This window comes from Camelus bactrianus, chromosome 9, assembly GCF_048773025.1.
Source record: "Camelus bactrianus isolate YW-2024 breed Bactrian camel chromosome 9, ASM4877302v1, whole genome shotgun sequence".
In the NCBI taxonomy this organism is placed as follows: domain Eukaryota; kingdom Metazoa; phylum Chordata; class Mammalia; order Artiodactyla; family Camelidae; genus Camelus; species Camelus bactrianus.
Window position 1 is genome coordinate 48,748,263 of NC_133547.1, and position 16,050 is coordinate 48,764,312.

General features: G+C 39.5%; 1 protein-coding gene across 30 annotated transcripts in view; it reads left to right on the forward strand.

Annotated features, from left to right (window-relative positions):
- The window catches only part of PDE4DIP (phosphodiesterase 4D interacting protein), a 169,105-nt gene that overhangs the window by 103,191 nt on the left and 49,864 nt on the right, over positions 1-16,050 (forward strand). For all 30 annotated transcript variants that reach the window (XR_012509204.1, XR_012509203.1, XM_074370303.1 and 27 more), the window contains 11 exons: positions 40-252; positions 1,280-1,438; positions 2,354-2,467; positions 2,655-2,792; positions 3,882-4,061; positions 4,950-5,144; positions 7,528-7,695; positions 7,869-7,950; positions 11,323-11,414; positions 15,294-15,410; positions 15,735-15,872. Coding sequence is in view for 28 of the 30 variants with exons in the window: in XM_074370303.1 (XP_074226404.1) it covers positions 40-252; positions 1,280-1,438; positions 2,354-2,467; positions 2,655-2,792; positions 3,882-4,061; positions 4,950-5,144; positions 7,528-7,695; positions 7,869-7,950; positions 11,323-11,414; positions 15,294-15,410; positions 15,735-15,872 (1,596 nt within the window). In the remaining 2 variants the exon portion in view is untranslated. The remainder of the gene's footprint in view (positions 1-39; positions 253-1,279; positions 1,439-2,353; positions 2,468-2,654; positions 2,793-3,881; positions 4,062-4,949; positions 5,145-7,527; positions 7,696-7,868; positions 7,951-11,322; positions 11,415-15,293; positions 15,411-15,734; positions 15,873-16,050) is intronic.

The following is a 16,050-nucleotide window of genomic DNA, read 5'->3' on the forward strand; positions in this document are numbered from 1 at the left end:
TTGCCCTCTGTGTGATGATGACTTTCATTCTCTTTTCAGAACTCAGAGGGCACGTCCCCAGCTCAGCAGCAGGTGGCTCTGCTTGACCTTCAGAGCACTTTATTCTGCAGCCAACTTGAAATACAGAAGCTCCAGAGGATGGTGCGACAAAAAGAACGGCAACTGGCTGACGCCAAGCGATGTGTGCAGTTGGTAGAGGCCGCAGCCCAGGAGAGAGAACAGCAGAAGGAGGCCTCTTGGAAACATAACCAGGTAAATCATTAATCATATTGTGGTCCTAACTGCTGACTTTGCCCTGATAATAACTTTTTTTTTTCAAATAGAAGTATAGTTCATTTACAATGTTGTTTTAGTTTCTGGTGTACAGCGTAGTGGTTCAGTTATGCGTGTATATATAGGTACATATTCTTTTCCATATTCTTTTTCATTATGGCTTATTAAAAGCTATTGAATATAGTTCCCTGTGCTATACAATAGGGCCTTGTTTTTATCTATTTTATATATAGTATTGTGTATCTGCTAATCCCAGACTCCTAATTTATCCCTCCCCCACCCCAATAATAATTTTTTATAAGGATAGCTTGTGCTGATCCCTTTAGTCACTTAATCTAAGTAATTCAGTTCAACATTTGTTGCCCCCATACCATGTGCCAGATGTTGGGCTGTATTCTGGAAATACAAGAGTGAAAAAATCTCAGGCTCTTCTTCAGTTACTTGTAATACAGTATGAACAGAACTGCAGTGTGGTAAATACTGTAGAGGAGGTAGGCAGGGGGTTCCTAGAGGAACATATACGATGGGCTGAGGAAGAGAGTCAGGGAGGCTTCAGAAAGGAGGAGATACCTGAGATTATTCTTGAAGAGTGGGTAAAAGTCCGTGAGACAGAAAAGTGAAAAGAACAACCAAGGTCAGAGGAATGAAGTGCACAATTAGCCGTGTAGAGTAATATTGCATCCTTGAGCTTACTGTAAGTAAAGGATCCAGGTTTATGATGGAACAGAGTCCCTCTTAGTACTTACATAGATGTATCATTTTTAAACCGAAAATAAGCACTGAACTATAATATCAAACTTGCATCCTACCCCCATTCCCCAGCTCCCATAATTTCCCACATCCTATTTGATTCACGTGTAGTATTTCTCTAGTAATTTTAAGAATGGCACTTTTTGCTATTTTATTTTTTTTGTTCTGTATGCCTTGAAAGTTTTAAGGCCTCCATAGCTAATGACCACGTGAAAAGTTTTTAGATTGTCTGAAGAAGGGAATCTGTTTAATTCAGGAATTGCGAAAAGCCTTGCAGCAGCTACAAGCAGAATTACAGAATAAGAGCCAACAACTTCATACCCTGGAGGCTGAAAAATACAGTGAGATCAGAACCCAGGAGCAGCACATTCAGCACCTCAGCCACAGTCTGAGTCACAAAGAGCAGCTGCTTCAGGTGAGTCTGCAGAATGATCTCAACTGAAACTGGGCTTACAGGGCTCTGAAATGTAAGTTCGTATCATCACAGGATACTAGTCTACCTGTCTTGAGTGTCTGCTGCATGTGGAACATTGAGAGGTGGGAATCAGGAGGATTCAAAATAAATAGAAAGTACAACCCATGAACCAAGATGCTAACCAGCAAGTACAGGAAATAATAAATATAGACCTGAAAGACTTAAGCAATAAATACTCAGCAGTAGTTCCTAAGCAGCTCTGTGAGTCAAATACTATGTTATGTATGTGGAAGACGAGGGGAAGATAGGACTATTTCTCCCACATACTAAGGTGAAGACCTTTGTGTAGAAATTTCCATGAAGTTACTTAGTTGATAAAGTGAAAGCTTTAGGGGAAGATGGAACACTAAAGAAGAGAGTGATCAGTTCTAACACCTACTCTAAGCTTTAGGGGAAGATGGAACACTAAAGAAGAGAGTGATCAGTTCTAACACCTACTCTAAGCTTTAGTCACATTGAATCCCTTATATTTTGCTGCGCATACAATTTTTTCATAGTATGCAGATATTATGCATACGTTTTTTCCTCTAATAGAAATATCCCCACAGCCTCTTGGGAAACTCGTTAAGTCCTTTAAGACTCAGGGCAAACGTTAATCTCTTTTCTGAGGTCTTTAGCGACACCTTCAGGCAGAGTTAGACAATGCATCCTGTGTCCCCCTAGTAGCCAGCTACACGGGAAAATGTATGGGAATCAGAATAGTTAACAATTTATATTTCTTTTATTTCTGCTGAACTGTGTTCCCCTTGAGAATGACCGCATTTTGTTTTTTATCCTGAATCACTGACATTGCTAGGCAAAGTGTGGGAATTCAGTTAATACTGGATAAATGAAAATATTTTTTGGTCTCATTAGGAATTTCGGGAGCTCCTGCAGTATCGAGATAATTTGGACAGAACCCTTGAAGCAAATGAAATGTTGCTTGAGAAACTTCGGCAGCGAATACAAGATAGAGATGTTGCGCTCGAGGTATGTACCTTAGTTTTGCTCATGATGCTCTGGATTATTCCACAGGGGGACTGAAGAAAGGTGTGTCTACTTAATTTGCTGCCTTTTGGGGTTGGTTTTCCATTCTTTTATATTTGGAATCTTACTGAATAAGAGTGATCAGAACAATGACTCTCACGGAGCTTTGGGATGCTTACTTTGCTTTCAGCGGGCTATAGATGAAAAGTTCTCCACTCTAGAAGAGAAAGAAAAAGAACTGCGTCAACTTCATCTTGCTGTAAGAGAGCGAGATCATGACTTAGAGAGACTGCGCGGTGTCCTCTCCGCTAATGAAGCTACCATGCAGGTAAGAGCAAAATCCTCTCCTACTCGGATTCTGAGCCCAAAACATCACCTCTTCCATTGTTTTCTGAAAACCAGGATCTTTGCTGTGTAAGGGAAAAAATACAAAAGCAAACAAAAATAGCAGTCATTATTAGTTCCATCCTTATAGATTAGGGAGTGAGACATTTTAGCACTTCTACTATGAACTTTGTAGGGTGGGCGGTGAATAAATGATTTTTATACCTAGTTGTAATTTATTTCTAACCCTTGTCAATATCTCTATATGTTTATATAAACATTGCTTGTGTGCAAGTGTTTTATGGTGTTTTTCTCATTAATAGTATAGATGTGTTGGTGTGGGGCTGGCTACAATGAGAACACTTACTTGTCTTATTAATATTTATGCTGGGCTATTACTCTATATTTGTTTTAGCGCTTATATATCTAACCATCTGCCACTTAAAGAAGTTCTTTACTTTCTCTATAGCATAGTCTGTTTCCTCCAAAATACTTCATCTAGCACGTACATTTATCTCTATCCGAGCTAGATGAGAATAAAAAGCAGGCCAGTATGTCATTCTAAGTGAACTAAGCCAGAAAGAGAAAGAAAAATACCATATGAGATCGCTCATATGTGGAATCTAAAAAACAAAAAGAAAAAAACAAAGCATAAATACAAAACAGAAATAGACTCATAGACATAGAATACAAACTTGTGGTTGCCAAGAGGGTGGAGGATGGGAAGGGATAGACGGGATTTTAAAATTGTAGACTAGATAAACAAGATTATACTGTATAGCACAGGGAAATATACACAAGATCTTATGGTAGCCCACAGAGAAAAAAATGTGACGATGAATATATATATGTTCATGTATAAATGAAAAATTGTGCTCTACACTGGAATTTGACACAACATTGTAAAATGATTATAAATCAATAAAAAAAAAACAGGCCAGTATGGCACTGTTAGATTAGAGACTGAATTTTCTCCTTTTACAAAAGAAATTGATAGGTAATTTAGGAGCTAATTTGAAGGTGGATCAAGTTTCCTGTTTATCCCAAGGATAGGGTGCCCTTCGACTTACAATTGCTTTCTTTGTGACGGTAGAGTATGGAGAGTCTCCTGAGGGCCAAAGGCCTGGAAGTGGAGCAGTTATCTGCTACCTGTCAGAACCTCCAATGGCTGAAAGAAGAAATGGAAACCAAATTTAGCCATTGGCAGAAGGAACAAGAAAGCGTCGTTCAGCAGTTACAGACATCTCTGCATGACAGGAACAAAGAAGTGGAGGCAAGACTTTAGTTAACTTAAAAGCAGTTGGTTTAGTGATGACCTGATCTGTCTTGGATTGGGAGTCTGGAAGTCTGGGAGGCCAGGGACTCCAAGTCTTTAATTCCCTTCTGTCCCCGGGCAAGTTATTGGCTTTCACTGGGACTTTTTTCCCTATACCTATGGACTCCAGGGGACAGTTGCCTTTCTTAAAGAAGTTATGTGAGAGTTAATGAGATCTAGAAAGCGCACCCACAGCACGGTAACTAACGTTCCTTGTGGTGCTTGTTGCTGTGTCACGCAGTGTTTTAAGAACTTAATGGATATTAATTCGTTGAATCCTCCTAACTCTGAGGTACATGCTATTATTTCTCTCTTACAGACAAGGAAACAGACTTCTGAGGTGAAGTAACTTGTCCAAAGTTCCGTAGCTCATAAGTGGCAGAGCCAGTGTGCAGCCCAGGCAGTGGGGCTCCACAGCTATAACCACTGTGCGCTCCCTCCCAGCCCGGGAGTGGGAACTGCAGCACCATGCTGATAAACGTAGTCATCGTTACTCTTCAGCTTTCCATTTTGTGTTCCCCCTATAGAGTTACACTGGGGAGGACATAGATGAAATAAATGAGTTGAGCACCCGTGTAGCCTCATCTAATGTTAATTGTTACGTACCCTAGGCATGTAGGGAAAGTTGCCTTTCTAAGTAATTTTCTGTATTGTCGGTGTTTGTATTTATAGTCATCTGTGTGCCAGGACCGTGCTAGATCTGGGGTAACAAAAATGAATGAAATACCATCCTTGCTCTCCAGAATCTCACAGCTCTCTCTTCTACGATAGATTCTCTTAAGCCCTTTGACATGCAAGTAGAGGGAATTTTCTCCTCCAAAACTTACACTGTCCCTTCTGTGTTAGGATCTTAGTGCAACACTGCTCTGCAAACTTGGACCAGGGCAGAGTGAAATAGCTGAGGAGCTGTGCCAGCGTCTGCAGCGAAAGGAAAGGATGCTGCAGGACCTTCTGAGTGACCGAAACAAACAGGCGGTGGAATATGAAATGGAGATTCAGGGCCTGCTTCAGTCCATGAGCACCAGGGAGCAGGAGAGCCAAGTAAGGACTAACGCACGGGCCAGACAAGTATCACTTTGTGCGTTACGGTCAGTGGGCAGGAAGCGTTTGAACCTCATGATGTGTATATTTCTGTCATTTTACAGTCCATTCTGTTCATTTTTTTCCTTCTCTCTATTAACTAGACTACAGTTTACGTCAGTCATCAAAGTGTAAAATATTTCTGGAACACTTTGCATTTGGAAGGGTGCCCAAGCAATACACATGCCCACCCATTAACTTCGTTATGCACATTTTCTTTTCCTCAACGTTTTGATAATTTTGACAGAAAAGAATATGGGGTTGTGGAATGTTTGGATTTTGATTCTAAATTATCAAGACTTGAGTGATATTTTGTGTTTCTAGCTAGAATATGGGAAAACTTTTTCTCTTAATTCATGTAAAATCTGAGTTATCTTAAGGGAAGCAAAAAGTTGTGTTTTTTCAAAGCTCATGATGAGAATAAATAATCTCGTAATAATATAGGATATAGTAATCTCAAAATAATGGTACACAAGTATTTTAAAAGTAAATTCTTAATTTACCCTCACTTCCAAGTATTTTTCTCCTAAAGGCTAGACAGTGGTATAGTTGACTTGTGCCACATTTCGGGGGCCAGTCACTCAGAATTCCCCCTACTCAGTCCTCAGAGGGAACAAGATTCTTATCATTTGCCTGCTACTTGAAAATAATGTTCTGTAATGCTTCCCTATATTATGGAAGGCCCACTGAAGTCAATACACATTCTGTTAGAAACATGCTGCCTTGTGCTGCAGAAACTGCTTCTGGAATAGACCTAATGAAATCATCATGAATTATTTAAGTCTTTGGCAAGAGGCTAACAAGTCTTTTTTTGAGTTTTCTTTTTCACCCGTTGTAACTTCAAAGAGTTAGTCTTATTACACTTAATATACCACTGGTGGTAAAATAGTGGAACCTAGGAAATGACTGAAATTGCAAAAGATTTTCAACTCAAGAAGAAGAGTAATAGTTGTATTCTTCTAGATCTGCTTCTCAAATTTTTGTGTGCAGAAGAATCGCTTGAACAGCTTTTTAAAAACAGATTCCCAAGCTCACCCCCAGAGGCAGAAATTAAGAGGTAGAGGCTGGACTCAAGCACCATCCAGATGATGGTGAGGCTGTGGGTCCGGGAACCACACTCGGAGGAGCAGTGCTAAAACCACCACTAGAAAAGAACACCACGCTGGGTAGACCCTATGTATGACACAAGACATCTTGTGTATTATTTACTCTGCTTCTTCCCATAGTAATGTCCACAGCGTTTTTTTTTTAAGGCAAATTAATAATGTACTGTTACCTCTAAGATGGTTATGTCCAAATCCTGAATTTTACATACTGAAACTGGAAGGTGGGTCTTTTATTTCCCTTAGCAGCTGAGCTCTTGTGATTTCTGATTTAAATCAGTAGTAATTCTCTCTGGAGACAGTTGATGCTATAATGTAGCTAATGTATTCATCTTATACCCTCAGTGATTTTAGCCTTAGTTTATCTTTTCTAGATTTTCTGATTAAATGCAGAGTTTCTATGTGGTAATGGTCACAAAAAATGTTCTAGATCTTTTCCTTATTTTGCCATCATCCATCTTAAAAAACTGTGGGATTTGAAATGAAATAAACTGGGTTTGGTGATTTGGAGGTTCAGATTCTCCTGATCATGTAGTCTGATAAAATGTTTTTATGTAATTGATTCATTCAATAAATATGTATCTAGTGTCTAAGCATCAAGTGCCTACTGTGTGTCAAACACTGTTCTGGGTGCTTGGAATTCAGCACTGAACAAAACATCACAGTACTTGCCCTCAGAAAACTTACATTCAGTTGAGGGAGAGAGAGATAGAGAATAAACAGGTGTGTTGATTACTGGTAAGTGCACTGTAAAAAAATTTAGCATGACAAGGGGAAGTGGGAGTAGAGAAAAGATTCCTGTTCTAGATAGGATATGCAGAAAAGACTAATCTGATAAACTGACATTTGGCAAAGACCTAAAGGGGGCAAACCTAACAAATGTTTGGGCAGAAAACATCCAGGCCAAAGGTACATGGATCCCAGAGTAAAGGAAGACATCTGTTCCCCGATTCAAACCAGAATCTTAATACTTTAGCCTGATACTTACAAGCAGAACCAATTTTAGATTACTTTATCTGTAATATACATGTTATATTCCCATTTTTTCCAATATTCTGCCTATGAGAGACTTTCTTTCCACTCACCGACTATGTTTTTTCCTGTCAAGTGAAAGCAAGGAAACTATTTCTTAGGGCCCTACTGGCTTTTCTTAAATGGTTGGCTTTTAACAAATGCCATCAGAACACAAATTTTGTTTTGTTAGAATATCTCTCTAATGTTATATATGATTTCCTTCCTAGGCTGCTGCAGAAAAGATGGTACAAGCCCTAATGGAAAGAAATTCAGAATTACAGGCCTTGCGCCAGTACTTAGGAGGGAAGGATTTCATGGTGTCCCAAGCATTCGACTCTAACCGACCAGCTGAAGTCACCTCCATCAGCCCCCATCTTGGAGAGCAGACTGATCGAGTGAGAACTATAGACTTGGGTAGATGTTTATGCCAACTGCATGTTCTTTTTTACATCTGAGGCATAAGTGTGATAATTTTACTACCAAGTTGTTTGAGAAACATTCCAAGTCCTAGTCATTGTGATTGTGGTTTCTGCATCTTCCTAAATCCCCTGACTCTTCCAATTTTTAGGGTTCAATGCACATACCCTCCAGAGATGATAGCACTTCACTGACTGCCAGAGGGGATACCAGCATACCCAGGTCCTCACTGGGTAAGTATCATATTTCTTTTCATTAGGGAACGTTCTCTATTTCCTTCCTGTAATTCTCTGTTGGTAGGATTGGCCAAGACTCTCTTTCTCCCCTTGCCTTAATGGAAAAAATAAGTTTAGATTTCACTGAAAGGCTAAAGACATGTATGTTCTAGGAAGAACTGATCTTGAATTAAAGCTATTGCTTTGGCTACATGATTTGACCCGGGGAAGCTGCATTCTAATTCTTCTTTTCAGATAGCTTTGCAGGGATTCAGAAATGCAGGAGGTAGTATTTCCTAACCTACGCAGCAGGACCATGGGGCTGACACCTCCTCCTGGGTATCTTTTAAGCAGGCTGAGGCTACTCACTGTAATGTGACATAACCTGCGTTTGAGCGTCGGGAGGGGTAGGCAGTGTACAGTGAGTCATTTGTCCACCTCGTCCAAGAGATGGTAGTAGGCCTTGGACTCCCCAAGAACAACCAAATTCTGTGCACAGTGGGAGCAAACTCCAATGGGTGCTTTGGATTGGAGTCTTTGACTTTCACAGATCAAAAGGTTGGGATATAGGGAAGCTTCAAAAACTTACCCAGTGAGTTCCAGAAGTAGGGGCTCACCATGATTAATGCAGAGGAGAGTATTGTGCTATGTTGTGGACTTGGAGAATTAACCTATGATTTTTTTTTAATGATTTTAAGAATGTAACAACTTTGTATCTGTGTTACAGTGTAGGGCACTATGGAATTCTGTAGGTGAGTCATGCAAGTATAGTCATTTTTTAGTGGGAAACTTCATGCCGCTCGAAGAGTAAAGAATGCTGGATTTGTTTAATTTACTCCTTATTTACCTTTTTTTTAAAAAGCACCATTCCTAATCTTTTATTTTGAAAACTTCAAACGTATAGAAAAGTGACAAAAATACTACAGTGAATACCCATACACACTTTTATTAAGACTCACCAGTTGTTAACATTTTGCCACTTTTGCATTATTTCTTGCATGTGCAACACACACACACACACACACACACACACAGATATCATGTTTTTTTTGGACCATTTAAAAATTACTTACAGACATGATACTTCATCCCTTAACATTTCATCATGTGTTTCCTAAGACAGGGGTATTCATCTAGCTAGCTACGATGTAATTATCACACTCAGGAAATTTAGCTGTAATATAGTCCTAGTATTAAAATACAGTCTATATTCAGAGTTGCCACTGTCCCAGTAATGTTCTTGACAGCTGGTTGCTTTCCCTCAGGGATCAGGCATTGCATCTCCTTGTCGTGGTTCTTTAGTCTCCTTTAATCTAGAACAATTTTCTAGCCTTTTTTTTTTTTTGTCTTTTTTGACATTGGTATTTTTTAAAACTCCGGGCCAGCTAATGGCCGTCCATCTGGCTCTGACTGTTTCCTCATGGTTAGATTCAAGTTAGACATATTTGGCAAGAATATTACACGGATGACGTCTTCCTCAGGGCATCACGTCAGGAGCACGTGGTGTCAGGTTTATTATTCTTGGTAATACTAAGTTTTGTCATCTGGTTAGGGTTGTGTCTGCCAGGTCTCTCCACTATAAAGGCTCATTTTCCCCTTTGTGATTAATAACTGATCTGCCGGCAAAGACCTTGAGCTGTGGACAGTTCTGCTTTCCCACAGTCATTCATCTAGTGGTTTCAGCATTCTTTGAGCTTGCTTGAACCAACTATTACATTGGTAGTTTAAAAAAGTGATTTTCTATTTCTAAAACTTCTTTATTAGTGTGTGTTCTTTTCTAAAGGAGACATGCCCTTTCTCTATCCTTCCTACTCCATTTGTTTATATATGCCAGTATGGACTAATGGGTTTTTAAAAATCATTTTATTATCCATTTCTGTCATTATTCCATTTGAGGACCGAGTTATCCCAGATTTGGCCAATTGGAGCCCCTGGAAGCTGTTCCTTTGTCCTTTCACTATTTCCCCATCAGTTTTTGAGCACTTCTCCACCTTCTGGCACAGTAAGGTGTTCATGGTCACCTTTTACTTTGCCTGCCTCAGCCCTGAAATTTTCCATTACTTCAAGTTTCCTTTTAGTGGCTCATGGCATTTGTATACTAATATCTGAGTGTAAGATGGGTTCATAGCTACAGGTTTGTCATTTGCTTCTAGGCCCTTTTACGTGAACAGGACTGAGGATGTTTATATGTCTCCATTTGATACTGATTCCTCTAATTCCAGTGTAACAGCATAAGTTCTTTCTCCTCTTTTTTCCTATTTGTATCTGCCTTCTCCCAACATTGAGAAACCTTATTACCTATAACATCACCATATTTATACATTTGCACAAAACACAAAAAATATTTCAGAGTTGTTACTTGAATACCACTATCAACATTAAGTCTTTTAAATAATGTTTAAAATTTACTTCTTTTTATCCTTAGAATATTTCCTACTGAGGATGCACAGTTAGAATACTGATTTCATTCCTCAGTGTCTGATTCAGTGGCATCACTCCCAGGGCAGTTTGTTTCTGGAAAAACTGAGCTTTTCAATTTTTGTTTTTGAAAATACAGCTGATACAGATTAAAAGAATGTTTTCTGTGGTTCTATTCTTATTAGAGGTTTGTTTTAAAAGCAAATGAAAATCTACAGAAAAGAAATGAGAAGATACCTTTGAAAAAGAATACTGAGTTCAAAAATTATTTGGAGATACACATATTTATTTTAATTATCTGCTGGATAGTTAGCCATTTGCTATTTAGATTCATTTACTTATGTTAGCATTTGATTTTAGGCTTTTTCTTCCTCCTTGTTGAATAACTTTACACATTAATTATAAAACATTAACATGCTTCAGAGCTCAAAAGTATAGAAACGTATACTCCAAAGTCCCATCTACTTCCTTTCCTTCTAATTTCTTTCCTGTTTCCCTGAAGGCAAGCAGTTTCATTTTTGAGTTATCCTTCCTGTGTTTCTTTTTGCAGAAATAAGCAGACAGAGTCACCCTGTGTGTATATGAGATGTGTGTATTCTTGCTTCCCCCTTTTCCTAATGTGAAACACATTGCACTAGATGTATTCTTTTGTACCCAGCTTGTTGTACTTAATGATAAATCTTGGAAATCACTCCACATCAGTTCATAAAGATACTCCTCGCACTTAATTACAGCTCTATGTAGTACATCATCATGTGGATATACTCTGCTTTGTTCAGTTTTTTTTCTTTAATAGACATGTAGGTTGATTGCAGTATTTTGCTATTACAAATAATGCTTCAAAGAACCACTTATGCATATATATTTTGTTGTTGTTGAATTGTGTCTTAGAGTAAATTACTCAGAAACAAGGCAGCAGAAATCACATTAGGTTAATACTGATTAAAATTAGCACTATATATTCATTTTTAGGAGACTTGGATACAATTGCAGGGCTGGAAAAAGAACTGAGCAATGCCAAAGAGGAACTGGAGCTCATGGCAAAAAAAGAGAGAGAAAGTCGGGTGAGTTTTCTAGTCAAGTCTAATTTCTAAATTCCTATTTTTTAAGAAAATAGTTTATATTTAAAAGAGTAAAATTCTCCAAGTATAATATCTGGGTCCAAATGCAAGTTGGGTCGTTTTTTCTTTCTGAAGAAAAATAGAAATTGCTGTATTTATACATTATGTCACCAAGATGCTCTTGTTTTTAATAAATGGGGACCATTAAAACTTTCCAAGTGTTGAAAAAACACAGCTTTCTTTGCCCATTGCTAAATGTAATAAAATAATTATAAAGGACTTGTGAAAAAATGAAGTGTTATGTAATTGTTGCTTAGAATTATGACATTAGATCCATGAAATTAGCTTTAGAACATGGAACAAGAGAAATTTGAGAAGATGCATAATGTTTATTGAGAACTTGCTACATGCAGTGCACTCTGCTGGGTGCTTAAATTAGCACTAGTATAACTCTGCAAAGTAAGTGGCATTGGCCCTATTTTATAGATGAGGAAGCTGAAACACTGATTTTTTTTTTAATATGTAGGTGGGGAATAGTTATACAAGTAAAAAATGCTGAAGCTAAGACTTTAGTCACTTAGACTCAAGTCTTTAGTGACTCAAAATACTTCCCTAAGAAGTCATTTCTTGGTGCAGATAATTTTCCCCATTCTTATGCTCTTATTTCTAGCAATAGAGTTTTCATCAGTTTTTTTTTTGAAGAGGCCTCTCCGCCTTACAGAACCCTTGCCCCTTCTGCCTCCTTACACAGCTAGCTTATGTCCAGCTATGATGTAGGAGAAGCATTTGGGCCACCATGCAGAGTTCCAGACTAAAACCACAAGCCTTCATGCTGCCGTGGCCTCTATTGTAGGTCAGCCAGTGTCCTGGGCTCCTCAGCTAAGTCTAGCTGGCCGGTCTCTGTAGCTCCACAGTCTTGTTCCAGCTCTGCCACGGTTGGGTCTGTACAATAAAGGCTGTGTTCATATTTGTAATGAAACTATCTTACTGTCCCTCTTAATCTCTCTTTTCATTACCATGTTTCTCCCTACAAACAGACTCATGTCATATGACTCAAGTTTTGAGGATAGGAAATCGTGTGACCTTTAAAATCCTCTGGTTCCCCTCCTCTTATTTGGTTCTACCCTTGCCATTATGTCAGATATTTCAGTTTCCACATGCTGTTCCTGTTTATCTCAATGGACTCAGTTAAGAGTAGTGTTCCTCTTGGTTCTCTCCTGTTTTCAGGATCACAGAATTAGAATGACGATAAATGGATGTTTTGAAAAATATTGTTTAAAAGAAAAAATGGCTATATTGAGCGAGCTGTATTCAGCTGTATTGCACAGCCTTATGTGTTCTTAATCAGCTACAATTTCTCAGTGCAGTGTCATACATGTTCATCTTTACATGCCCTCTAGTAATAGGACTTTACCAATAGCCATGTAGAATCTCCCAGGTTTTTAAATACCCCCCCACCCTCTTGAGACAATAGTAGTGGTGGTAGTAATAGTTATCATTCTTTGATTGCCTGCCACATGCCACGCACCTTAAATACATTTTCTCTATTCTGACGTAGCCCTGAAAGGTAGCTATTATTCCCATTTTACGACTGAGGAAACTGAAGCTCAGTTTAAATGCCTTGTCAGGGAGATTATGCCAAGACTTAAAACCCAGGTCTGTCTAACTGCAGACCTTCACCAGGCTGCAATAATGGTTTTTTCCCTCATGCTTTCATTTTTCTTCCATGGAGCAAATACCTGGATATAAAATGGCAGAGGTCTCTGAAGAGGGCCTAATAAATAGCACCCTTTCTTCCATCCCCAGGATCTGAACAAAGTGAGAAATGAAACAAAGTAGTGGCAGATAGTTTGGTACCGTATCAGCTGTATTACTGGTAAAGGCTGAGGTAGAGAACTTAATGCAAGAGCCCATGGCCCTGCTGGCCGGTCCCCAGAATTAGGTAGACTTGTCTACCCGGGCAGGCAGCCCTGGGCCTCAGCAGACCACACTGTGTGGTGGGGAAGAGCCTGCCCCTGGGGAAGCCGTGGAAAAGCAGGCTTCCTACAGGCAGCCACCTCCCAAGAAAAGGAAGAGTGGAATCATGTCAGGCATGCCTGGTTTATTCCTCCCCTGTGAACTGTTCAGTCCCTTTGCCTGGCTGGGGCTGAGTGAGGAACAAGGTGGAGAAGAGGTCAGGATTTACACTAAGTGAGCTCCTTCAGCAAGGAGGGAAATGTGAGGAGCATTTCCTCCTCACCTGCCGCAGGAGCCCAGAATCATCAAATGCCTTGGTATAGTTATACATCATCATGAGCCCACACAGTGGTGATATAAGCATTGATGGAATTAGAAGATACACAAGTAGAATTTTTATCGCTTATTACTTATACTTTATATAAACTTAAAGAAAAAGACACTGCTTCCTTTAGGAAGCTTAATTATACCTTAAACTAGCTGTGTGTCATCCGTCTTCACTTGTCACAACTATTTTTTTAATTACCTCAAAATATTTCCTTAAAATGTTTACTTACAAATAACTTGCAATTACCATGAAAAATATCAGACGTAGCCTAGTGGCTCTGAGTCCACTTCCTTGAGTTCACATCCTGGATCTACCACTTATTGGCTCTGTGATTTTTAAACAAGTTCCTGAATTTCTCACAGCCTCAGCCACCTCATCTGGAAATTGAGGAGCAGAAGATCGTTATCCTATAGGGTTGTTGGGCGCATTCACTCACTCATTCATTCATCAGCTGTGTGGGGACCTTCTCTAAGCCAGGGCAAGTGGTGGGGATGAGCAGGGAACAAGATCAACAGAGTCCCTGACCCCATGTAATTAATTTCTAGTGGGGAGGTAACAGATGATACATAATACAATTACTGATTGGCATAAGCAATATGAGGGAAATAATAGACAGTAATTTGGATGACGACTGTGGGAGATAGAGTGGCCAGAGAAGGCTTCTCTGAGCAGATGTGTAAGCTGGGGCTCAGAGATGAGGAGGAGGCAACTCTGGCGAAGGTATTTCAGGCAGAGGGAATAGTGGGCTCTGCAAAGGCTCTGAGTCAAAAGAAAGTCTGGTATTCCTGACAGGAAAAGCCTAGCGTGCCTAGAGATTCATGAATGAGGTGGAAAATGCTATAGGTATTGAAGTTGGAAAGGTAGGCAGGAGCCGGTCACTAGGTTTGTTTAAAGGATTAAATCTACTCAGTATTTATTAAGGCCTGAAACACAGTAAGCCCCTAGTAAATGCTGGCGGCTGTGGTAATTATCACAATTTTTAGTGAAATTTGTCATAGTAAAATCATTTGGCTGTCATTTTCTGGTGAGGAGAGATGGAAGATACAACATTGAAAGTTTAGGGCCTACAGTGTTAACTTTTGATAGGACTTCTTCATCGGTGGTGGCGTGTTCTTCCATCAGGAGGTGTGTGGTGGTTGGTGACCTCTTGTGATGTTAACTATTGATGATTGATGCCATTATTTTAGACAGCTGACATTAATTCATTAAGGTCTGCAAAAGTGGAGCTGTTTTATCAATTTTTTCATCTATTAGCCGAAATATAAACTTATATGAAGGAAAACATCTATTCATGCATCTGCTCATGGTAACTCATTTTTTAGGTAGTATAATAAACAAATTTGGTATGTTTTATAGTGCTAACAAAAGTGGAGGGCATCATCAAACCACGTTACAGCTTCCCGTAAAGCAGCCTTGGGTACCACAGAGTGTGGCTTGTTGATCCGACCCAGTAGCACACTGTTCATGCTCTGGCTTTTATTTGCATTACTGGCTGATAGTGACATGATACGGAAAAACATTTGCTTCAGTGTTAAAATGTAACTGTGACACATACTGTTTCCTCTACCCACTGACTCCAGGATTTCTTTCCTCCACAGATGGAACTTTCTGCCCTCCAGTCCATGATGGCTGTGCAGGAGGAAGAGCTGCAGGTGCAGGCTGCTGATATGGAGTCCCTGACCAGGAACATGCAGATTAAAGAAGACCTCATCAAGGTCTTTCAGAGCTTTTTAAAGACCACTGGGCGTGATTACAGCTCAGAACACCTGTAGGGCATCTTCAGACAATGTGTGGATACGTTGAGTCCCGTGGCCAGTGCTTATTTTCTTGATGTGCTGCTAGTCTGAGCCTCTTGATGTTACCATATTCTCTTTGACTTATATCAGACTTGCTAAGATGTCATAAAGAACATATCATTACCTTCATATGGCTTATTAATATCCCATTTAAAAGTAGAGCAGACTGTTTCAGGGGCATTTGTTCCTTTGTTCCTCTGCTGAATAGCATTTTTCTTACTGTACTTGTTTTTTGACTTTTAGGACCTGCAGATGCAGCTGGTTGATCCTGAAGACATACCAGCTATGGAACGCCTGACCCAAGAAGTCTTACTTCTTCGGGAAAAAGTTGCTTCAGTAGAATCACAGGGTCAGGAAGCTTCTGGAAACCGAAGACAACAGGTAAGTTATTGGAGCAGAAACCTTATTTTTACTGTGAAATAAACAATGGAAAAGCTGTCAATGTAGTTACTTAGGAAGGTATCTGTTGGTGGAATTTCATAGACAGTCTGTGCCCTCAAGTTCCCTGCCTTGGTCCGTAGCAGCCACACATGCTCTTTTCTAACATGTATAGCTCCTT